Source organism: Rhinolophus ferrumequinum, chromosome 8 (assembly GCF_004115265.2).
Source record: "Rhinolophus ferrumequinum isolate MPI-CBG mRhiFer1 chromosome 8, mRhiFer1_v1.p, whole genome shotgun sequence".
NCBI lineage: Eukaryota > Metazoa > Chordata > Mammalia > Chiroptera > Rhinolophidae > Rhinolophus > Rhinolophus ferrumequinum.
The window spans coordinates 60,296,533-60,323,707 of NC_046291.1; the positions used below are offsets into that span (position 1 = coordinate 60,296,533).

The window sequence follows — 27,175 nt, forward strand, 5'->3', positions numbered from 1 at the left end:
CAGACCATCAGCACTAATGCGTCTGTTGGAGCAAAAATTAATGTAAGACCCGGTATTATATTATATTATATTATATTATATTATATTATATTATACCCAGTATTATATTATATTATTATATTATATTATATTATACCCTGTCTTATATTGTTATATTATATAAGACCTGGTATTATATTATATTATATTATATGTCCTGGTATTATATTATATTATATTGTATTATATTATATTATATTATATAAGACCCAGTCTTATATTATAGTAAAATAAGACCAGGTCTTATATTAATTTTTGCTCCAAAAGATGCATTAGAGCTGATGGTCCGGCTAGGTCTTATTTTGGGGGAAACAGGGTATATATCCTTTCAAAGTGTTTGAGGGCTTTTAAAAAATATTTGATTTCCTAAATCACCACTTTACAAATGGCCTCCAGGCCACTATAGCATAGATGGTGGGGTGATGTTTATAGTCAAAGAAAAATGTTTCTCTTACCAGAAAATCCAACAGCCCTACCCCTCCACCTCGGCTATTTTTTCTTTGCATAATAGTCTTAATCCAAGGGTCACATCAGAGAACTGGGTTCAGTCCATAATTATAATTGATGTTGAATAGTATTTATAATTTAATTTTGAGTTGTTCAAATTAAATGTGCCAAAATTATAATAGTAATACTTACTTATTGGGTGTTTATGGTGAGACAGAGATTATCTGTGAAACTATGATATTGCTGTCCTCATTTTGCTGCTTAGGTATCTGATGCTCAGGGAGTTTTTTTTTTTTTTTTTTTTTTTTTTTTTTTTTTAGTGGCTATGGCAGAGCTGGGATATGTATGTAACAGGACCATCTCAGTCCAGTCTGGCCTATTCAGCAATATTTGACAGATTATGGATTTTTCATTAGTGGAAATTCCCTTGATTTTTATTTCTAACATTTCTATTTTGTTTTTCCTATATCCTACACGTGTGTCCTTCCCAGCAAGTAGCATTTAGGCTCTTAGCAAGAAGTGGTTCTACATAATTCTCCTATTTACTACTTTGCCATACGTGATTAAAATTTTATTAAAAGCATTTTGATAACTATGAAAACATTCACACAGACCCTTATAAAATATTTGTTTTCCCTGAAAACAGTATTTATAGTGAAAAAGCACAGGCTTTATCCCCACATAGAAATGAATAGAACATTGGTATGCTGTTATTGATAAGAACACAGGCTTTACGGAACCAGACAGCCCTGGGAAAACTTAACGTCACTCTTCATATGTGTATAGTGGAACAAACAATAGCAATCATAGTTTCCTGGGCTGTCACACCAATTACCACAAACCAGGTGGCTTAAAACAGCAGATACTGATTCTCTCACAGTTCTGGAGGCTAAAAGTCTGAAATCAATGTGTTAACAGAGGGCATGTGTTCTGAAGCTTCTAGAGGAAAATCTGTTCCACACCTTCCTCTCAGCTTCTGTGTTGTTGGCAGTCTTAGTGTTCCTCGGCTTATAGTTGCATCACTCCAAGCTCTGCCTCCATCTTCACGTGACAGTTTTCCTGTGTGTGTGTCTCTATGTCTCTCCCCCTCTTTATATAAGGACACCAGTCACTGTGGATTAGGGCCACCTCAATCCAATGTGACCTCATCTAAACTTGATTACACCTGCAAAGATCCTATTTACAAGTAAGATGACATTCACAGATACTGGGATTTAGGACTAGAGCATATCTTTTGGGGGGGACACAATTCAACTCACATTGTAAAGTTGTAAGTACTTACATTGTAAAGTTGTAACATTTAAAGAGGACAATGCACATCAAGCCTTCAGTAAATAATAGGCATTTACTAAAGTTAGGGAATTTTATGGTTCATCATACTATATTTAGCGCTAAGACCTCAGGTAAATTATTCATCCTCTCTGAGTCGGTTTCCTCATCTATAAAAATGTAGATAATAATGCTTATCTCAAAGAGCTATTGAGAAAATTGAATGTCAGAATTCAATACTGGTTCTGGTGACTAACATAAAAGAGACCTTATATTAATTATCCTCTTTCTCCAAGACAAAGCATTGGTAAACTGAACAGCCATTCTCTCAGGAATCAGTGGCATCCCATACACCATATCGTAAAGGAAAAAAAGAGCAAGAGCCTAAATAGACTGACAGAGGACATTGAGAAGGACGTCTCAGCTCCTTTCCCAGCTATCAGTGGTGGCAGCAGTGGCCTAAGGAAGGAGGTGTTGCAGCGAGCACATAATTCCCCAAAGGAGTGCCTCCTGTTCCCCTTTGTTCCGGTGGTAGTGATTCTGGGGACACCTGAGCAGAAAGCCTGACTGAGTGAAGTGAGCGTGAACATATCTGTTCCTTTAATATTTTTTACCCTTATTCACCCAACCTTGAAAAAGTTACCAAACTGATGGGTGAGCTGGCCCGTGTGATTTTACTGTACAAAGATATGGCTCTATCAGTCTTTTACACATTGACACACTATCCCTGTCAACACCAGTTATGTGACTTCATTAAACTAAACCTCAAGGGAGAGCAGGGGGAGGGATGAGGTAAGCTACGGATTTGGTGTTTCTCTCCTGCCTTTTCGAGGTCTTTGTTTTATCAAAGATCCAACTATTAGCGTAAAGCTAGCTGCTGAAACTAAAAACTCCTGCATCACTGTGGCTTATCCCAGCAGCATATGTCACACTCAAGCAGAATAGCAAAAGATGGTATTCTTGTGCAATGAATGGTTTTCCTCCTCTTGGCAATTTAGTGACCCAGGTTTCCTACATTTAGAGGCTCCACCATCCTGTCAGACTTAAGGACCTGAAGCCTTGGACTGGAAGGAAAATGAGAGAACAGGGAAAGACACACTTGCTTCTTAAAGGCTTCAGCCTAGAAGTGCTGCTCCTCTTCATACCCACAGTCATACTCAGATGCAAAGAGGACTAGGAAATGCAGCTCTGGGTGAGGCAGACACACTCTAGAAACAGCTCTACTCCGTGGAAGGAAGAACAACAAATTTTAGTGTGCAGCAGCTATCACTATCAGAATCCTTTCTCTCATGAATTTTCTGTCTTGCCATCTCCATTGTCTCTTTTTCTTTAAGGTACACTCGTGTCCATTCAACAACTATGTTGGGTGCTTACTACGTGTATTTCAAGTACTATGCTAAGCCTTAAAGGTCTATCTTGCCTTTCTTCTCCACCTCACATTTTAATTATTGCAATGGATTCCCTTTCTCTTTACACTGTTTCAGCAAATGAATCCGCTTTTCAGAACTTCAGCCGCTGCTTCTGCAGGACGATATCTCCAGCTGCACCCCGCCCCCCCACCCCCCCCCCCCCCACCCCCCCACCCCCCCACCCCCCCACCCCCCCACCCGCCCCGTGAAGCTCTCCCAGACTTCCTGTCTCCTAAGCACTGCCTCCTAGTGGCACCTGGTACATCTACCTCAGGTGGCCCTGGCCTTTATTTCCCTCTCCCATGTGTAAGCCTGTTCCTCAGTCCTCTGTGCTTTTGAAAACCTTTGCGAAACGATCACTTTTGAACTAGTGGTGTGCTTAGTGCTCCTTTTCCTAAATTCCATTTGTTCTTAACTCACACCAATTTTAAAACAAAGAAAGGAAATGGAGGGAAAAAAGGCATGTGTACAGTTACCATGAGAAAGGAAAGAGAAGAGAGGAAGCAAGAAAGCAAACGTTAGGCCAGAGAGTGTCTAGTATCAGCAACAAAGTGGGGCCACAGACGCCTCACATGAGCCTGGCAGAGGAGGGGGCCGGAAGCAAGGCCACTATCCAGCTGGCATTGGCATGGAGCTTAAGAGTTTATGGCTCTGGAAGAGCCTGTCATTTTTAAATGTGTATATAATTGAAGTAATTTATGAATATTATAAATGTTTAAGATATTATCTAACCTATTTTTCTCTCATACAGTTCCATATTTTAAGAAGCCAATTTTTTAACATTAGCATATATAGCACATATAAACCAAAACACTAAACCTAAAATTTAGCTGAACCTAGATGACTCTGATTTTTCCAAAATCATACAATCATCCCAACTCAATCCAACATGCACACCAACACACACAAAAACACACAAATGAATAAACATCTACTTTAAGCCTTAGAAAATTATCTGAATACAGATTCTACTACCTAATTTTAACATTTTATTTACTTTAAAAAACTTCCTATGTGGCAGTTTGATTTATTGTGTGATCTTTTTCATCTTTTAAGTTAAATATCTGGTTAATTATCAGTGGGTCTGTCCGTTTCAATAATTACTCAGGTTTTGCTGTATTTCTCAATTCATCTGCTGAAAGGCAGGGGCATTTAAATCCCTCCTGATGCTATCTACTTTCTCTGATTCATTTTGCTGCTGACGACTTTTCCCAAGAGTTAAAAATACAGTGAGCCTATTAGTTAACTTCAAGTCCTGAGTAAAGGATAGATAACACATGAGTGGTCTCTATCAACACCTCAGTGTGGCTTTAAGAGCTGTCCAAAATACTATAGAGTCTTTCGGAAGGCTTAATTGTTCCCTATTGCACTTTTCAGAAGAGAAGAGTAGTTATTAATCCTGATGTTCCCACAGAATTTTCACAAATCTTCATAGACTAAATCGTGCTGTTTCACATAAAGATTTTGATTTTATATAAGACTTAACCGTTAGAAGTTAAACAAATAGCAATGTCCTAGCAAGAAGAAAAATGTAATTGGTAAAGAAAACCGTATTTTAGGGTGTATTAAACTGTACATTTAATTGGTGGTTTCAGGAAAGAGAAAATAGCCTCTTTCTGGAGACTGCGGAGTTCCCCTTTTTTATGCAACTGAGGTCCCCCCACCTCTTTTCTTTCTCTCTTAAAAGAAAATCCTTATAATAGTTCAATTAATCATGTTTTTGCTTTCTAAAGTATGCTATTTCTCAAGTATGTGGGAGAAGTTGGCTCTCTTAAGGAAACTTAATAGACTGTGTAGCTGCGTTTTTTTCTTTGTAAGTATGGGCCCCTTGGTAGCCTATTCACATTTTTAAAACAAATATTTACCTAAGTAATATTTCATTTCCAACAGTGGCTCCAAAGCTCTTTCATGATTAATTTTAACTTACTTGGAACTTACGATTTATATATTTATCCTATTTCCAGAGAAGTATCAAGTGACATTATAAAAGATATATGGAAATAGAACTATTAAAACAACGTAAAGAGAAATATAAATAATTGTACTAAAATTCTAAACTCATACAGTTTTCTGCAAAAAAGTAAAAAGAAACTAATGAAACAACTCTTTCATTGTCATTTTTAAAACAAAAAAGAGATGAAAACTTTTGATTTCAAGAGAAATCAATTGTTTTCTAGAAATGAATTATAAAAAGAATATGTAAAGCAAATATTTACAAAACTGACATTAAACAGCATAAGCATTGCACTTAGTAGTAGCTCTCTTGGCAAAAATGCAAAAACATTCTTCTTATATCAAACTAGAATGAAAGCTTGAAGTTTGAATATGAAGTTCTAGCGGAGTAAAAGTATACAATAAGAGGCCTAATCAAATGAGTCTCTGTAAAGTGTCTGTATTTTAAATCTAATTTGATGAGCAATGCAGCCAAGTATTCTCAGAAGAATGAGAATCTGCAGACTTAGCCTATCTGATTACCTTCTTGTAACGTGATTTGTCCCAGCCACCAATTTGATTGAAATTTAAAGGCAAACAGTTTAAGGCTAGGTGAAGTTGGGATTGTGTGTAGTCTGTGTGACTGAATGGAGGTTAACATAATATGAATCAGACAGGCAGAGAACAGAGTAAACATTCTCCTGTGTAAACAGGAATCCAAACTTGCCTAATAAGGAACTAACTCAGAAGTGAGCCTCTGTGATGTTTGTAGACCCACTTCTTTTTCACCATCAAGAAATTACTTACTCAAATATCTTAGACCTTTCTGACTGAGATTCTAGAATGCACTTTTTAATTTCTTATATTTAGAACTTTTCGACATATTATGAAAATAGAGATAATAGTATATACCTATCACCCAGTTCAATAAAATCTACCTATAGTCAAGACTGTGTATAAACAAACATTCTCTCCCCTTCGTTTTCCCCACTCTAGATAGAAAACCCCAAATTATTATATCATTTCATACATAAATTTTCACTATGAACCCCTAAAAGGTAAGGACTATTTAAAAAATAACTATAATATCATTATCATACCTAAGAACAATGGTTCTTGTGGTAGTTTATCAAACCATTTGATAAGCTACCAATGATTTGATTTCTTCTCTTTTCCTTGTATGCCATTTCCTATCAAGAGGTAAGGACTATTCTTCCACTGTACTGAACCTGGGCTGGCCTGTGATTGTTTTGGCCAGTAGAGTTTGCAGAAGTAATGCCATGCTTATTCCAGATCTTGACTTTAAGAGGACTGAATGTTTCCACTTCTCTTTTGGTATCACGAAGCCTCCATATAAAATATCTTACTACCCTGCTGAAGAGACTGTATGAAGAAGTTCCATATGGTGTGTGTGTGTGTGTGTGTGTGTGTGTGTGTGTGTGTTTGTATGAGAGAGAAAGGGAGGGGAAGAGAGAGAGAGAGAGAGAGAGAGAGAGAGAGAGAGAGAGAGAGACCCAGGCATTCCAGCATCCTGAGTGAGCCCAGCTCTCCAACTAGCCCCACAAAGATATTAGACATGTGAGTAAAGTTTTCCTTTATTCTCCACCCAAGCTCAGCCACCAACCAAATATCGCTGAATGACCCCAGTTGACACTGTGTAGAGCAGAAGAATGGGCCAAAAGAGCCCTGCCTAAATTTCTGATCTATAGAATCATGAATAATAAATAATTGTGTTAAGGCACTATGTTTTGGCTTAGCTTGTTATAAGAAACAGGTGACTAAGACAATTCCTTAATATTATTAATGTCCAGCCAATGTTCAGCTTTCTCCACTTGGTTAATAAATGTTTTGGTTTAATGGAATTATCTTATGTAAATATTTCCCATTTATCAGGTATTTTTATAGAAATTATCTGATGTGATATAGTAGCTCCATTTAAATAGGTGATTTGGGCAAAGATTACTATCCCCATCACGCATATGAAAAGAAAATGAGAGCAAATGAAATTAAATGAGTTACCAGAAAAACTGTGTCCAGAATGCCAACCTAGGTCTTCAGATTTAAAGTCTCAGGCTCTTCCCCTTATTCCAAACTTGGTTGAGCCTTCAGATATATTACCATTATTGGCTCTAATAACACTCATTATTGGAACCATAAAGAAATAAATGTTTCTCTACTCCTCATCCTTATGCCCCAAGATGCATTTGTTTCTCAAATGTATTCCTCCTCTCCATCTCTGCCACCTGGTTCCTAGTACAGGGTTTCCTGATCTCACCTGCATTTTCCTTTCTTAGCATCAAAGTCCACCCCTCTTTGTTTTCTCCTCCATTCCACTGCCAGATACATTTCTCTAAAACTAAATTTAGGCACTTTGCCTTCTCTGTTTTGTAACCTCTAACAATTCTCAAATGATATCCATGGAAAGAAATATTTTCAAAGGACCATGAGATCTCCTGGAACTTCTTAAAAATTCCTGTGTCTTTGTGAAAACTTAAAACAATAGAATAACCTTCTGAATCAGTTAATAATAGAGTGCTGCCATCCACCTGACTTCCGTGTCCATGGCTGCTTTCAGATTTTCAATGAGACCTCCGGATGCTGTATAAATAGAAGTGTTTGAAGTCATTTGGCTAATAAAATCCATTAAAGAATTAAGTGATCATATAAAAATGACATAACCATGCAGAAATCAAAACAACTTGTAACCATAACATTTAGTACCATATCAATTACTAAAAAGTGTTTTCAACTCATGACCCATTATTGTACATACCAGCTTTCAATGTTTTGCTATCAATCCATGTGTTGGAATATAACAATTGAACCACCTTTCTGATCCCAGACCAGAAATAATTTTATTAGATGATGACTTACTGTAGAATTCAATAATGCCCCAAAGCAAAATTGAACTTCAAGTAAACCAAATCCTTTATACATTATCAAGTAACACCATTTATATGGGTTTTTTAAGACAAGTAGAACAAAATTTGAATTAAAGATTAGATTAGAATATCTTAAAATAGTAATAAAATCTTTGACATTTGTAATACCGTGTTTCCCCAAAAATAAGACCTAACCCGACAATCAGCTCTAATGGGTCTTTTGGAGCAAAAATTAATATAAGACCCGGTCTTATTTTACTGTAAGACTGGGTATATAATATAATATAATATAATGTAATATAATATAATGTAATACCAGGTCTCACATTAATTTTTGCTGCAAAAGACACATTAGAGCAGATTGTCAGGCTAGGTCTTATTTTTGGGGAAATAGGATACTATTTTGACAATATACTTTCACTAAAAGGCACTGAGTTTAGAATAAAGAAAAATATTTTACCTATTAGATCAAACCACACATATTAATCAAAGTTCAATCATTTTTTTTAACTATAGATATGTCGACTATTACATTACTGGTAATAGTTTGAATTCACTGGTTTTGCAAATATTTTTGTTATTTATTCATTTTTATTTTTTGTCATTGTATTTCTTTCTAGGGCTGCCAAAACAAAATACCACAAAATGGGTAGCTTAAAACAATAGAAGTTATTCTCACAAATATGGGGACTGGAAGTCTAAAATCAAGTTATTGGCAAGGTTGGTTCCTTCCAGAGGCTCTGAAGGAGGATCTATCTGTTCCATGCTTCTATTCTAGATTCTGGTGGCTGCCACCAATCCTTGGTGTCCCTTGGCTTACAGCTGTATCTGCCTCCATTGTCATGGCATTCTTCCTGTGTGTCTCTGCACCCAAATGTCCCTCTTTGTGTAAGACCATCCATTATTCATCAAGGCCCACTCCAATCCACTGTGACTTCACCTTTACTTGATTACAACTACAAAGACAAAGAAGGTCAGATTCGCGGGTCCAGGTATTAGGACTTGAACCATGTCTTTTGGGAGTACACAATTCAACCCACAACAGACATATTAAGAGATATAAGCACAAGAAGTTTTAATCTGGTTTCACATTTGTACGTATTTACCTAACATTGTAAATAAAAATAATGTATAGCATCGTTGGGGTTCTGCAATAAGCATCTTTCCCTGAAAAGGAATCTGTATTTTATTCAAGCATGGGAAACTCTGACCTAAAGGAAAAAGTCTGAGCTCCCTAGCATGTCACATTATATCTTCCACAACCTTTCACTGTCCCGTTCCAATGCGTCCTCCACCACTACTTTCCTTGCATTTTATCCATCAGCAATACATACAAGGCAACTTATAATTCCTCAAGATGCAACACATTATTTTATGTCTCCCTGTCTTTATTCATTCTGTTACCTCTACCTGTAATATTCATCCTTTTCCAATTTCCTCATCCTTCAGCTGTATTCTATCCTGCCACCTATTAGAAGTCTCAGTTCAAGTGTCATCTTTTCCAAAAGTGCTCTGTGGAGACCCCCTCAGCAGTACCTCTCCCTCCCCCCACCCCACAAGGAATTGAGCCAAGTGGACCGCAGCAGGGCTCCCATTTTCCTGGATGTCTGTGTCTCTCAACAGACTATAATACCATGATGTCAAAGACAGTATCTTCCCAATTTTTCGGTCTCCAGCTCTTAACACAGTAGCCATCTAATGTTAAATGAATGTTTGCATATGTGCAATGGAAAGAGTTCCACCCACAGTTTTTACTTCTCAGGGGAAGTTCCAAGGTGCCGTATGCAGTCTAACGTACTTCTGCTAAAACAGATATTTACATTGCCCCATGTGGGAGGTTGGTATCAGAAGCATGTCACTTAAGCAGGGAGCAAGCTCACACAAATCGTCCTGTCTTTAAAAATGACTTTTCTGGTTTTTGGTCTCTTTGAATAGCTATGTACCTTTTTTATGAGAGAAATTTATGAATTTAGGGATTTGGGAAGATCTCAGAAGCTCTTGCCAGAGTACACTGTGTGCATAGAAGAATCTAAAAGGAGAAGAAACTAGAAAGATAGAATGAGTCCATAGTTTAGATGCCTTTGAGAGCCAAAATAAGGTTTTAGATTTAGATTTCACATTCTCCATTCTGAGTGCTCCCTAGTTTTTGAGAAAGAAACATTCCACAATGATACTTTGATAACTCATTTTTACCAGACCAAACTATCACACACTGGTTTTCTATACCGAGCATACCAGGATCAGAGTTCTATCAGTCTGCACTTATCAATCAATAGATTATCCAAACATTATTCCTGTTTGAATTTTAGAAGTCAGATACAGCTACAGTTATATATACTGATATAAATCTTGGATTCTGAGGATTGTTAGTATTTCATAAACAATGAAATTGCTTTATTTTCCAGATTTCTCTTTTACCAACAATTAATTCCTGTCATTTCTCATAATAGCTTAAAATAAAGCCCTGCTTCTTCCATATACTGGTAGTTCAAATGTATGCTAAACTAAAAAAAAAAAAAAAAGAAAGAAAAAAAATGGTTAGGTTCTTTATCATGTTTTCCAAAGCTAGTTAAATCAGCTTAGCTGTTATCTAAAAAGAGCTTTGCTTATTTTAACTGAACTATTTTGTTATATTTAAAAGTCATGTTGTACCTCATTTGGGTTTGTTATTTAACTTCTCAAGTTCTTTTGAAATAGAAATGGTAACTTGTCATCTGTGGAGGGAAAAACGTATGAGATATGACAATGAAAATAAAATTCAAAATTGAAATTTGCCTGAGACAGTTTATTGTTATAAACAAATTAAAGCCTACTTGGATAGAATTACCAAGAACATAGAAATAACACTCTTTGACTAACAAATGGGGAACTCCCTGAGAGCTATGCTGCAAAACTGGTAATATATTAGTTGTGTTTAGAAGAATCTACTATAAGAAAATTTACTTAGTGAAATGAACCTTGAAATAGGGCCATTGTACATATGTGGGATATTCATAAAATAAGATTACAATCTACCCCTCCCTAAAAAAAAATGCCACTATGTGTCCTTTGTGGGACATCAAAAATGTTAAATTCTTTAAAACCTATATATTAAAGCTAATTACATTTCCTGGGTAGCTAGATAACCTATTTGTTTGAACTTTGTTCTTGAAACTTGGTTTAAAATCACAAACTCATGAACTTTTCTACTGGGTAGGGTTACAATTCAAGTTTAACTCACTTTTTTTTTTTTTCCAGATAAACTAAAACTCTAGAAAATGAACTAATTTAGCCTATCCAATGCCTTGTTAAGTTAAATAAATCTTAGAGTTTAAGTACTCCTTGGTGGCTAAAAACGTTGCAACATCTCCAGATTAGTATTCCTAACATCTCCTTGCACTGTTCTGTCTTCAGGATTCTCTCAAGATGATAGAGGAGTTCACGTGAAAGTGTATTTGTCCCGAACATAAAATACTCTCTGTCTTTTAGGAAAAGACTCCTTTGTGTTTATTTTAATCTCATGTGACTTTTTTTCTAATGTTAAAAACAGATTGCAGGTGGGAAATTTTTAATTAAAAATTTGAATGAGCTGGGTTTAATTTATCAAGGTTTAATTATAAATTAAATATATGTAAACTAAATATGACCATAGATCCAAGAAGGCTGTTTCTACTCATTATAGCCAATCCTATCTTAGGTTTGAAAACTGTATTACTCATGTATTAAACCAATTTCATGTTTTTTCTAAAAATAGCTATGTATTTTTATTTCTGAGTAGTACTATGTTCCAAAGGAATCAGTAATCATTAGTTGGTATCTCGATGACAATATTCATTATTTTTCAGTGAAAATTATATTTATCAAGAAACACCAATGAGTCTAATATACTAGTGGGGGCTTATATGGGTTTCTTCAAATGGATGGTTTTCATACATACTTGACAATTCATGAACTCAGTTACATGAATCCTCTCTAATAGAATTTGCTGTATAATTACCTTAATATTTTTATAGACTTAGAGATTAAATGATGGCATTTTTATATAGTGTATGATTTTGTTTTTCTATATTCAGGTTCTCTCTTTAGGAGCAGATGTCCTGCCAGAATATAAACTGCAGACGCCACGCATCAACAAGTTTACAATATTGCACTATAGTCCTTTCAAGGCAGTCTGGGATTGGCTTATTCTCCTGTTGGTCATATACACTGCTATATTCACTCCCTACTCTGCAGCCTTTCTCCTCAATGACAGAGAAGAGCAGAAAAGACGAGAATGTGGCTATTCTTGTAGCCCCTTGAATGTGGTAGACTTGATTGTGGATATTATGTTTATCATAGATATTCTAATAAACTTCAGAACAACTTATGTAAATCAAAATGAGGAAGTGGTAAGTGATCCCGCCAAAATAGCAATACACTACTTCAAAGGCTGGTTCCTGATTGACATGGTTGCAGCAATTCCTTTTGACTTGCTGATTTTTGGATCTGGTTCTGATGAGGTAAGAGCTGCTTAAGAATCTTATTTTCTGAAAGATTGCAATTATAAAAGTGAATCTCTTTTAATTGCAAAAAAAAAAACTGGTTGTTTTACAAGCTTCATATATCTCACGTATGAAATTCATTTTCAATTGAAAATGCTATAAAATGAAAGTGAACCATTTTGTCATTGCAAATAATTCATAATCATTTCTATTTTTTCTAGATGCTAAAGACCATCCATCTTTTAATCAAAAATTAAACTTAGAGACAGATGTTTCATAGCACGTAGCATATTCCCAGGATAAAAATCACTACATATTAACCTCATGGGTGTAAAATTGTCAAAGATGAAGATGCCAGTTCTTAACTCAAAATTGTGGCTTGAAACAGAAGGAACTTGTTTTATATTCAGATTAAGTGGAAGAGGCAACTTCTGAAATGTCTTATTCAAAACTCTTTCTGTTAAGTAATATCTAGATTGTAAAACACTTCTTGTGTTACCAATACTTAATAAAGCTGGAAACTTTAAGGGAATCTGACAGGTATGTGTATAGTGCATTTTCTGGATAGAGAGTTCGTAACTTTAGTCAGATTCTCAAAGGGTTCTTTTATCCAGAAGAAGTTAACCTCTCCCAAAAGTTCCCTCCATTTAATTGCCACTAATTTTTATTGTAAATGAGTTTCTTGTATTCTGTAAGGGAAAGATTTGCAGAAGTTGTGAAAGTAGGCCTATGTTGAGAATGATAACCCTGATGTATAGAGTTTTAAAAATTCAATGTCCTTTTTTACCCAAGAGTCACTGCATTCCTACCATCTTTAGTTGTTTTTCTTGTTTTCGTTTTTTAAGGGCAGATCAAATATAAAAAAATGCCCTCTGCAGAGGGTGCCTTCCTGACCAATTAAGGCTTCAGGACAGGAGACTTCTCTTCCGCCAAGGGGAACTAACAAGCTTAGAGTTCTCTCCCAACAGAACAGGCCTATCAAACTGTGGTTACGTTATGAGCAGGACAATGGAGCAATACAGTCTTTCTGGATTCTGCAAACCTTAGACAAAGTCTGAAGCCTGACTCTCCTTATCTATAAAGATGATAATATCACCTTCCCCTCTTAAGGTTGTTTTTGTTTGTTGGTTGGTTTTTTGTTTTTTGTGTTTTTAATTTGAGACTCTATTGAGATAATATACGGGAAACTCAGGAAAAAACAACAAAAACAAAAACCTCAGCGGCTGTTAAGCTAGTTGAATTTTAATGTTAGGTTCTCCTAACTTTTTAGCTAAAAACAAAAAAGTGTAATACTTCTTTAACTATACTTATCCTTATGAATTTCTTACAATGGGAGATCCATGTAATTATACTAAGTACTTACTGATAAACAATAGACTAAAACCTCACCCTTTCAAACTTTAAAATATGTACACCAACAACAAATTAAATTTCAGCTTAACAAAATGAAAGAATGGTTGAACAAATAAATAGGCAAATAGGATTTTTAGAGAAAGTTAATTTACTGATGGTAATTAATCAATAACAATCAAACCAGCATGCATTTAAATATGCTGATTATAACCATTAAGATAGAATTTGTAGGAAACCATTAAGATAGAATTTGTAGGAAGCAGTACTTAATTAGTTTAATTTCAGTTACTATAGCCCTTGAAAATAATAAAATTCATTAAAAATATGTAATTCAGAAAAATCACTATTTCAAACAGGTGAAATAGTGATTGTGAAGCTGAAACAAGAGAAAACGTATGTGATTCACATTAGTATAGGATGAAATAGTCTTGGGGGAAAAAATGGTGTCTGATCATCTTTCTCACGTAGCATTAAGGAAAAGGTGAAGTTTGCCTCAGAGAAAACAGTGCCAGTTCTCCACTTCTGTATGATTTCATGGATTAACCCATGTTCTCAAAGCTGCTTCTCACACTTAAGTTGTGATATGATATGGGAAGGACCCTAGCTTTGCAGTCAGACAGACCTGGCTTTGATTCTCCTCTGTGTTGCTCACTTGCTGTATTTTGGCAGGATATTTAATTAGTTTCTGACCTTATTTCTTTTCTTTAAACTGGCAATAGTAAGTTCTTGTAATACTTAAAAATAACATTACATATGTATTGCTAAAGGTTACTTCTCATTCTAATCCCTTCAGATAAAAGTCCCTGTTTCTTAATGAAGTCTTCCTTTAAAAACTTTCATGTTACCATATTCATCCATAAATACTTTAATTACTCACTTATTCAACAAATACAGTCATGCCTTGCTTAGTGATAGAGACATGCTCTGAGAAATAAATGTGTTGCTAGGCAATTTCATCATTGTGTGAACCTCATAGAGTACACCTATACAAACCTGAATGGTGTAGCCTACAGTACACCTAGGCTGTATGGTATAACCTATTGCTCCTAGGCTATGAGCCTGTACTGTACAAACATGTCACTGTACAAAGCAACATGAGATTAAATCAGCACGAGAGAAAACGATGCAATCAGGAGATGTAAACCTAAGATGTAGGACGTTGCTGCTGGGGCAACATAACACAATGTTTTACAGCAAACTTTTTTCTTTTATAAGTACAAAAATACACTCTAAAATAATGATAAAAAGTATAGTATGGTAAATACATAAACCAGTTATACAGTTGTTTATTATCATTATCAAGTGTCATGTACTGTACATCATTGTATTGCTATACTTTTCTTTTTGACTGAAGCACAGTAGGTTTGTCTACAGCAGCAGCAGCACGAACGTGTTATAATGCATTGTGCTCCGACGTTACCACAATCACACATCACTAGGCAACAGGAATTTTTCAGCTCCATTATAATGTTATGGGACCACCATCATATAGGCTGCCATTGTTGACCTAAATGTCATTATGTGATTGACAGCCAAATTTATTGAGTGTCTATTATCTTACAATAGTTATTAGATTAGCTAATTGCAGCTAGGAATCCTGAAGAAATGGGAGACAGAAAGGAAATGTTCTGAGGACTGTTACTGGGCTGCGAAGCACAGGAACATGAGGTGTGGTGGGGGGGGAAGCATGTCAGCATGAAGGATGGCAAGTGGAGGGCTGAAAGGGGCATACAGGAATCAGATATTGGGCTGGGTCAGCTATGAAGGGTAAGAAGACCAGTGAGGGACTGGACCACTGTATACATTTTTCAGGAGTGACAATGAAGATACTCCTTTTATATGCAAACCATATTATGTAACTATAATCAGGCTTTTCGGTACCTAGTAATATTTCCGAATAAAAGTTTTCAAAAAGTGAATAAAATGTCATGTAATAAGAATATTAAAAATACTCAGCATCTGTTTTTGTTTCTGGCAAAAAAGAAAAAGACCAAAAAAAAAAAAAAAAAAAAACAATGCTTTCAGAGAAAAAGTGATCTTATATTCAAGTGGACCAATTTGGGAAGTTTCATCATATGAATATGAAAAATAACTCTTGGGGATTTCTGACCCAAAATTAAGTGACAAATTCTAAAACCATTAAGCTAGAGGTTATTCTGGTAAGAGATCATCTATCCAGTGTTCTTTAAACTGGGTTTCAGGAAGGTTCTGAGAGAGTCTCAGAGACTCTCAAGGTTTGACAAGCAAGACAAGCTGATAAGACTCAGAGACATCCACCTTCACTATAAAGAGTAACAGTTTTATATGCTTTACCAAGCACAGTTTCATGTAAACTTTTCATTATCTGCCTCTAAGTTTCCCATATTTCACTTATCTGTGGCAAATCTTACTTTCATAAATATTAACAGTTAGAACGGAGAGCATTCTGTTTAGCTAAATGCTTCATTAACCTCTTCCACCCCTGAAAATTAGTATTCTTTGATTAATTACTTTCTTTGTTGACCTCTCTCCTTTCACCCTTAACTGTTATTTTTCATGAATCCTGAATGCAGGCAAGACTTTTGAAAGCTAAGTAAAGTGCCCTTTGAAGGAAAGTACTAATAGGAAAAAGGACTTTTTGCTCACATTAACATTGCTTCATTAGTCTGATTGATGAATCATAGAATGGATACAAGGACAAACCTGGCAGGCATCCATGTAGTATTATCATGATGTTTTTGTGTTTCATAATAATATCATTTACCTTTAGTGAGCTTTTATGTTTTTTGAGTCTCTACCAAAAGCAACAATAAACAAACAATATTTTTCTAATAGCAATGGATAGCTCAAGAAATAACATCTAAGGGAAAATTCTTTAATTCTATTTTAAAAATTATTGTGATGGGTTTAAGGATAGTTTTATCCCTATTTTAAAAAACTGAAAAAAACCACAAGGATAGATTTCTATAATATCTTGGGATTGTACATGAAATTAGGTATGCTGAAAACATTCTACTCAGCCAAATTTTGATGTCAACACAATCATATTATAAGATGATTACTGGTCCCATTTTTCACTTGCAGATAATACAAAGATAGTCCACTGAACTAAACGATGGGAACTACTAGTCTTCAACAAATCACCAAGAGGAGATTGATCATTCTTTAGGCTACTCTCTCTGAGATTTTGGCACAATCGCTTCTCTCTGTTGTGCAATCTGGAGTAAAACACCTTAAATCTTTAAAGAGATATTTAAATTAGAAGAGTAAGAAAAGAGTTATTGAAGTCTTAAGTGTTATCTACAAGTTGTGCTGTACACAACTGTAGCTAAGAAAGAATGCCCAGGTGTGTTAGCAGCATCTTGATAACAATAGAAATAAGGCCAAGTCATTTCTCACAATGTCAAACTAGCATGGGCAGTAATGCTTGAGAACATGGCTTTGACTGTTGAAGTCAATATTCACTCATCCTTGTGAAGCTGGTTTGAGACTTCATTATGTACCATATTTCTTAAGCTTTTATATTTTTTTTCCAGAAAAGGTATCACTTGTATGTTATTATATAAGATATATTTATTTATCTCCTTAGGAAACTTACTGACACCTAGGTTTTTATTTTATTTTAATATAATTCTAGAAGAAACATCAGAGGTTTCTTTGGAAAGAGGGCAAAAAGGAGGTGGGTGGCATACATAGCCGATTTGATAGCTTTTCTTTTCATAACATCATTTTAACTCTACCATCTTTGCAGCCAGAAGAGTCATTAGTACTTATTATCACAATATGTTATAAAAACAGCTCATTTGTTTTGCAGCATCTCATTTCATTAACCAAATAACTAGAGAATTTTCATATTTCATTTACTTTGAGGTTCTGAGAGAAATTCTGTTCCAAGGACAAGAAGTTTTGAATAATAATCCTCAAATATTTCTGATTTCTTACATGAGAAAATAGGTAACAGTACTAGGATGAAAAATAAACACACAAAGTTAAGCTGTGAAGTGTAGAAATGATAACACATTGAACCAAGGTGATTCCTGTTAGCAGAGTCTGAGCTGTCAGGGCTTATAGATGAAATCCTTGTCTTTAAAATCCCTGCCATTTCCTGTGGAGGCTGCAAGGCCAATGTTGGAAAGCCTCCACTTGGGATATCTAGGTAATGCATCTGGAAAGTGTGTAAGCGCTAACAACCCGTTTCACAATATAAAGTTCCTGCTTGCTGATGGAAACAAAAGTATATGTGATGATCAAATAAAAACATGAAAAGCTACCATTTATTGGGTATTATGTACAATCCTGCAAGGTAGGCGTCATTATGCCCATTTACATTGAAATTTGACACTTAGAGATTTAATAAATGACTTCTCCTAGGTGGCACCCTGCCATAGAAGCAGCATTCAAACATAAGTTTGTCTGTTCCAAAGTCTTTGCATGTAACTGCTAAGCTAAAATATTGATAATACAAATAGTAGAAAGTTGACATTTCTCCAAGGAAACCACCTAGTACTAACTTAAACTCTCCATTTATTCATTGAGAAGAGGAGAAGAGGTATGCTTTTAAGTTTGTGAAGGGGGAAAAAAAAAAAAACTATTTCCTCTTTTGCACCATGAAAAATAAGAACTCACCACTGAAAACAGAGAAGGCTCATCTCTCCACACATTCCAAAATGAGCAAAAATTAGAGTCCAGTTGTGACAAGCAGATCTAAATTTCATAAGCTCCTCTCGTCTCTAGAGTGTTCCAATACTAACTGAATTAAAGAATTCAGGGAGATTCAGGAATCTCCCTTTCCCTTGTGACCACTATAGCCCAACGGGGGGAGAACGCAATACTTATTATAGCATTTTAATGAAAATGTTTTTCTTGATATTTAGTGCCCTTTTTCTACCATGTCAATATGAATAGATATAGAGTGATGGTTATGCCGTGAGCTGTTTCTTTAATTAAAATACAAGTATTCTTAACTCAGTTGGATGCATTTTGTGAAATAAACACCAACAATGAACAGATAAAATGACTCAATAATTGATTGGTAAACACCATGTAACTATGGAATAATTATATGCCCTGTGAATTATGTAGCACTTATAGTTGACATTATTTAGAAAACTTAAGAAATCAAGTTGTAATTTGTACTTATCAGATTTCAAGTCCAAACAACAAGTTAACTATCCTGTTATTATATGGAAGTGTCCTATCATTAGATACCTGGTCAATAATAATCATGTAATTAGTTATACAAATCACACCCCAAAGCATACATGATATCATTGGGATAACACAAAACAATTTGTCAATTTAACACACTTAGGAAGAAAAAAAATGCATTTAAATATAGTGCCTAATGCATGCATGTGATCATCCAATATATTTCCCAGTTGTCTGCTTGACTGGCTCCTTTTCATTATGCAAATCTTTCTCAACTCTAAGGTCAGCTCCTAAGCAAGGTCTTCCTTGGCCTTTCTTTCTAAAGCAGTCCTCATTCCATCCCATGCTCTCAATCACTCTATCATTTCATTTTGTTTTACTATCATCATGGAACTTCTCATCTCTGAAATGATCTTATTATTTATTTTAAAAATATTTGTCTCTTTCCAGTAGACAGTGGACCTTGACTCTCTTCATTACATAAGACACTTTGTCTACTAAATAACAGTCTCTATTATTATAGAAAGCGACCATGTACATTTGTTCAACACTCTAGGGCCAGTATGGCACTTGCTAGCCACACCAGTAACACACTGGAATGTTTGTTGGTGGACGAATGATTTACTGAGTATCCATGATGTGCAAGGTTCTTGGTTAGAGTATAAAACACGATAGACAGATTATTTGTCCTATGGGTCTTGCATGCCAAGATATTGTCCAAAGCAAAGGTAAAGTTAAAAAAAAAAATACAAATATACAGTTATCCTTAATGCCACCATATTGTTTTAACCTGTTTCTGCCTACTTAGCTTCACAGGAATATACATTGAATTGTTTACCATCTGTTTCTAACAATACACATTTACTTCCACAGACAACGACATTAATTGGTCTTTTGAAGACAGCTCGACTCCTTCGTCTTGTGCGAGTGGCTCGCAAACTTGACCGATACTCAGAATATGGCGCTGCTGTGTTAATGCTCTTAATGTGCATATTTGCCCTGATTGCTCACTGGCTGGCTTGCATTTGGTATGCAATCGGGAATGTAGAAAGGCCTTACCTGACCGACAAAATTGGATGGTTGGATTCCTTAGGACAGCAAATCGGAAAACGTTACAATGACAGTGACTCAAGCTCTGGACCTTCCATTAAAGACAAATACGTCACAGCACTTTATTTTACCTTCAGCAGTTTAACCAGTGTGGGATTCGGGAATGTGTCTCCTAACACCAATTCGGAGAAAATATTTTCAATTTGTGTCATGTTGATTGGCTGTAAGTAGATTTCTCTTTCATTATTTGTTAGGATAAAATAATATCACAAAATTGAGATCTCTAGCATATTTAAAATAAGAAAAAGAAAAAATTATCGTAAATTGTAGAAGTAATGGGATTATATATTTGGGTATGACAGTCTATCAAATCTGATTCTCTGTGTGACTGATGGGGAGACACCACAGATTTTCAGGACCTCAGGTAACCATGAGCATAAAACTGAAGTGACATGGGTGTTGGGATTCAGGAATTGATATTTTCAGTTCACTTTTACTGCTGTAAAAATATGTTTGTGATTTATTACCAGTAGTTATTTTCTATTTCAGGCTGAGGCCAGATTAGAATGGGAAGCATTACTTTACATTATATTACTAGATGTACCAGATAGATAGATAGATAGATAGATAGATAGATAGATAGATAGATAGATAGATAGATAGATTTACATACATACATATATATCACTACTACTAATTATAATGTAAGTTTATCTTTTATATCTGTATATATACAATATGTGTGTATGTGCATGTGTGTATAATTTCCCCAGTCATTGACTACAAATCCCATTCCCTGTGACACTATGCCAAGGCCTTAAGTGATTGACCGTTACCTTGTAATTAGGTAATATCACTGAACATTATTTATAAGGTTCATTCTTTGGAATAAGAAAAATATCTGCATTAAACTAAGGATGTTTTAATGTTAGTAATATTTTTTTTACATCACACTGTGAACTACTAAGATAACCTTGCTAATATCAGGCAGCAATTAGCAAAAGTTTGGTGAATTTACAAAGCTTAAAAAGAGCATCATCCTTAGTGTACAAATTGAAAAGATCCAGAGAGTTGATTCTTAAGTGTTAACATATTGACTAATGAGATGGCCTTATATAAGCTTTATTTATAAAACTTAAATAGATTCACCAGTTTATTGTCCACTTTATTTAGAATTTACTTTCAATATATATGTCTTGGTGTGTTAGTAACATTTGTATAGTAAAAGAATAGTATATTTAAATAACTCTTAAGATATTCTACAAGTTCAGGCTCAGTCTTGGCTATAAACATGAAAGTAATATTGCACCCAGAGGAAATAGAAATGAGGCCTACTGGAAAATAATAGAAAAACCCATTTCAGAGAGATTGAATCTCTCAGAGCAAAGCAAACACAGTCCCAATCAGTCTGTGATTACAACAGCTAGTAAATACTTTTAGTGGTTATCAACTTTAGTGCCATAGGTAGCAAACAAAGAAAAGAAGAAAAAAAAAAGATTATTTTTTTGTTACTTATACACCTATGTAAATATATACCTATATCTATATCTACATATATACTTGTGTTTTAAGAAAAACATACCCTGCATCTTAAAACTTAGAATTTGTAAAAAAGAATTTTTAACATGCACTGAAGTTTAACCTGTTCACCATTTAGGAATCCTTGCCACTTCTGAGAAGTAAGTGAAAAACAGAACTGTTTATCACGTGAATTATTTTAAGTTAAAGAAAACTCAGCTCTTTACTTGTTCTACACCTCAACTCTAATTCCTAAATCAGGGGAATTATTGGCAGTTTTCATTCTTCTTTTCTTTCTTTCTTTTTTATCATTCTTTCCTTCTATCTTTTTTTTTCCACTTTTTCTTCTTTTTTAAATATGGCACTAGGGTATTTCTGTCGCTTCTTTAAGAAGAATACGTGTCTCCTGCAGATGAATTTCATATATTTTAAGAAAATAAAAATCATTCTGGTAAACTGAGTAAAGTAAGAGACATCCACATTCTACATAATATCCTTTATTTGAAAAACAAACTTGGTTCTACAAACCTTAATCAAAATGGGATTATGTAAAGCTTAATGTTACACAGGAAAAATTTATAAAAATTCCCAAAGAATTCTATCATGACCTATTATTCCATGAATTTAAAAAAAAAGGTAAAATTAAGATTTGAAACTGAACAATAATAAGAATGCCACTGATATTTACTTAGACATTTGATCTACGTGGGTGTATCTATACATAATATTTCCATTTAGATCCTACTGTATTAACAAATGATTTGCTTTTCTATGGTTATATTTCTACACTAAGTAAATACTCTTCATATCTATGAGTGACCTGATTTCAAGCTAAAATTAAAATACAATATCTAAACATTTAATGTAAAATATTGTATATGCACTAACCCTAGTTGTAGGTTTCATAGTCTATATCTGATTGAACTCTCTTATCATCCCTGAGCTTCTTTACATCAAATCTTCATCCTAGAAGAAAAATTTGAAGTCTAGCTCTAGAAAAATGAAACAATCAATCATCCCTATGGAAAGTAAAAATTAAGCATTGAAAACCAGAATCTAACTATATGCAAACAACTCAGATATCTATAGGTACATTTTAAAAACTGCTATTTGCAGACAGTTACCAGTTGTACTTCTGAATGTGTATAGAGAACAGTAACCAGATAATTCATTTTAAAAGTGTACACAATTCAAGATGACAAAGAAACTGTAAGCAGCCATTAAATAGGTATAAATATAAGTGATGCTCATATATTTATAGCTCTGTATTCTAATATATAAGTTTATATCTTTATTCAATTATTATAAATTTAACACAGATGTTTAATTTTAAAAACACATAACCAGTAAATAAAAACAAATGTATTTCATCTATGACCTCCTTGACAAACATCTTGGAAGAATTTCTTATTTTTATAATACGTTAAAAAAAATATATTACTGGATTTCTGCTTGTAGCCATGATAGAATGACTAGAACCTTACCATACCCCTGTATTTTTATTTTTATATAACAAAAAACTAAATAAAATATATATGTCAACTATTTTCAGCATTGGAAATCAAATAGTAGAGGAGTTTGATCCCTGAAAGAAGGAAAACAAAAAATATGAGCCCCATGATATCCTCAGCTTTCTGCCTGAAGGCACTTTCTACTCCACAGTGAAAGGCAAAGCCACCTAAGGAGAGGATAGTCATCTCACTGAGCTAAGAAAACAAGATCAGAGGTCATGCAGGCAGAGGTGCTATAGTCGGCAAGACAATCAGACAAAAGGCAGCTATGGGAAAGAAAAGTCCCAGAAAACTGTGTAGTTATTCCCTTGAGACTACTGATGAATACTGAATCCCAAATGCATGAGATAAAACTTCTCAAACCCAGGCAAATAAATACCAGAAGTACAGTAAACGAAACAACTTTCAGCGCTCACACATAGGTATGGGAGGTGTTCAAGTTCCTGCCAGCCAGTAGAAACCCATCATTGAACACTGGTAATTCAGTTGAATGCTCAGAAAAGTGTTGCTATAGTTACTAGCACTAGTCCAGCCCGGTACAAAGCCTAAAAACAACTCTCAAAAGGAGCAAACTGATCTACAGGTAATGTAACTATCTGTAAGAACAAATGTAACATTGCTCTAGGAAGACAAAAAATATACAGCGGTGAACAATGTTGAATTTACAATGCTCATCATCTATTAAAAGATTAGTAGATAATACTAAGAAACAAGAAAATGTAACCTTGAGCAAGAGAAAAAAATTTTTTTAGCCTACATCTGGATTTAACAGAGATGATGGAAGTAGTAGCCGATACAAAGCACTTGAGCAAATATGCATGTGGACTTCCAGAAGATGGGGGAGGGATGCAGAAGAAATTTTTTTTAAAGAAACGGCTGATAATTTTCTAAAATTGATAAAAAATTATAAACCACAGATCCAAGAAGTTCAGTAAATCCCACACAGGTTGAACACAGACATACATGCGTGTGTGCATGCACACACACGGTGCAGTATAATCAAAATACTGAAAAATAATGATAAAGAGAAAATAAAATCTTAAAAATAACTAGAGGGAAAGGAAGACATAATGTACAGAGAGAAAACATCAAGTTGGTAGCAGATTTCTTATTAGAAACAACGCAAGCCAGAAGATAATGGAATTAAATCTTTAAAATGCTGGAAGAAAAACAAAATCAGTCAATATAGAAATTTCTGTACAATTAAACTTTTCTCGAAAATGATAAACAAAACCTGGCATAATTCATTATAAGCGTACTATAAGAAATTATAAAGTTCTTCAAACAAAAAAAGAATGATACCAGATGAAACTTTGGATCTTTTAAAAGGAATGAAGAACACTACGTAGAAACGTTAAATGTATGGGTAAATTTAAAAGATTTTTCCTCATTTTTAAATGTCTTCAAAAATAATTATTTAAAGTAAAAATAGTGACATTAAATTTGTAGTTTTTATAACTTATGTAGAAGTAAAAATATGACAATGATAGAGCAAAAATTGTAGGAGGACATGGAAGTATATTGTAATATTTCTACATTATACATGAAATGGTATTACATTATTTAAGGTAGATAGTGATAAGTTAAAAATTCATATTGTAAATCCTCCAATACAGCTAAAGAGACAACAGGGAAGATGAAATGGAATAATAAAAAATAATAAATCTAAAAGGTAGCAGGAAATGAAAAACAAGGGGAAAATGGAGATAACAAATAGCAAGATGGTAGATTTAAACCAAACTATATTAAATATAAGTGATCTAAAGTCTCATTGAACTACAGAACTTGTCAGACTATATTTTTATTATTTTTTACTTTTTTAATTATTTTTTTTAGTTACAGTTGACATTCAATATTATTTTATATTAGTTTCAGGTGGACAGCATAGTGGTTAGACATTTATATAATTTATGCAGTGATCCCCCTGATTAGTGTAGTACCCACCTGCCACTGTACATAGTTGTTGCAACATTATTGACTACATTCTCTATGCTGCACTTTATATTCCCGTGACTATTTTGTAGCTATCAATTTGTATTTCTTAATCTCTTTACCTTTTTCACCCAGTCCGCCCAACCCCGCTCCCCTCTGGTAACCATCAATTTGTTCTCTGTATCCTTAAGTTTGTTTCTGTTTGTTTATTTTGTTCTTTAGATTCCGCATATAAGTGAGATCGTATGGTATTCATTTTTCTCAGTCTGATTTATTGCACTTAGCATTATAATGTATAGGTCCATCCATGTTATCACAAATGGTAAGATTTTATTCTTTTGTGTGGCTGGAAAGTGTATATATATATAAAAATCACATCTTTCTCCAGTAGTCTATTGATGAGTACTTAGGTTGCTTCCATATCTTGGTTATTGTAAATAGTGCTGAAATAAACATAGGGGTGCATATATCTTTTCGAATTAGTGTTTTTGATTTCTTCAAATAAATACCCAGAAGTGGAATTGCTGGGTCATAAGGTAGTTCTATTTTTAACTTTTTGAGCAATCTCCATACTGTTTTCCGTAGTGGCTGCACCATTTACAATCCCATCAACAGCACCTGAGAGTTCCCTTTCTTCTGCATCCTCCCCAACACTTGCTTGTTGATTTACTGATGATAGCCATTGACAGGTGTGAGGTGGTATATCATTGTGGTTTGAATTTTAATTTCTCTGATGATTAGTGAAGGTGATCATATTTTCATATGCCTATTGGCCACCTGTATGTCCTCTTTGGAGAAATGTCTATTCAGGTCCTCTGCCCATTTTTTAATTGAATTGTTTATTTTTCTGATGTTGAGTCGTATGGGCTCTTTATACGTTTTGGATATTAATCACTTGTGAGATATATCATTGGTAAATGCCTTCTCCCCTTCATTTACTGTGTTTTCTAAGAGTTTTATAGTTTTGGGTTTACATTTAAGTCTGTAATCCGTTTTGAGCTCATTCTTGTATATGGTGTAAGAAGGTGGTATAGTTTCATTTTTTTTTTTTTTTTGCATATATTCGTCCAGTTTTTTTAACACCATTTAGTGAATACTTTATCCCACTGTATACTCTTGCCTCCTGTGTCATAGATTAAATGACTGTATAGGCATGGGCGTATTTCTGGGCTCTCTATTCTGTTCCATTGATCTATGTATCTGATTTTATGCCAGTACCATGCTGTTTTGATTACTATAGTCTTGCATTATAGTTTGATATCAGGTAGCATGATACCTCCAATTTTGTTCTTTCTCAAGATTGCTGTGGCTATTTGGGGTCTTTTGTGGTTCCATATGTTTCAAGATTTGTTCTAGTTCTGTGAATACTAGAAAATATTAGTTCCATTAGTATTTTGATAGGAATTTGATTGAATCTATGGATTGTTTTGCGTAATATGGACATATTAACCATGTCAATTCTTCTTATCTATGAGCATGGTATATGCTTCCATTTATTTGTATCTTCTTCAGTTTCTTTCTTCAGTGCCTTATAGTTTTCTGAGTACAAGTCTTTCACCTCCTTGGTTAAATTTACTTACAGATATTTGATTTTGTTAGATGCAATTGTAAATGAGATTGTTTTCTTAATTTCTCCTTCTGATAGTTCGTTATTAGTGTATAAAAATGCAACCGATTTCTGAACATTAATTTTGTATCCTGCTACTTTACTGAATTCATTTATCAGTTCTAATAGGTTTTTGGTGGAATTTTTTTCGGTTTTCTCAATATAGTATCATGTCATCTGCAAATAATGACAGTTTTACTTCTTCCTTTTCAATATGGATGACTTTTATAACTTTTTCTTGCCTGATTGCTGTGGCTAGGACTTCCAATAATATGTTGAATAAAACTGGTGAAAGTGGGCTTCCTTGTTTTGTCCCTGATCTTAAAGAGAATGCTTGTAGCTTTTCCCTAAAGACTATGATGATAGCTGTGGTTTATTGTGTGTGGCCTTAATTATGTTGACGTAGATGCCCTCTGTTCCCACTCTACGGACAGGTTTTTTGTTTTGTTTTGTTTTCATAAATGGATGCTGGATTTTGTCAAATGCTTTCATTTCCTGCACTTATTGATATGATCATATGTATTTTTTCATTTTTTTTTTAATGTGGTATATCACATTAACTGATTTTCAGATATTGAGCCAACCTTACATCCCAGATATAAATCCCACTTGATCATGGTGCATGATCATTTTAATGCAT

At 34.4% G+C, this 27,175-nt stretch overlaps 1 protein-coding gene across 2 annotated transcripts in view; it reads left to right on the forward strand.

The window, feature by feature from the left end:
- Positions 1-27,175, forward strand: part of KCNH7 (potassium voltage-gated channel subfamily H member 7) — a 423,623-nt gene that overhangs the window by 341,154 nt on the left and 55,294 nt on the right. For both annotated transcript variants that reach the window (XM_033112181.1, XM_033112182.1), the window contains 2 exons: positions 12,031-12,456; positions 19,792-20,191. In XM_033112181.1, coding sequence (XP_032968072.1) covers positions 12,031-12,456; positions 19,792-20,191 — 826 coding nt within the window. The remainder of the gene's footprint in view (positions 1-12,030; positions 12,457-19,791; positions 20,192-27,175) is intronic.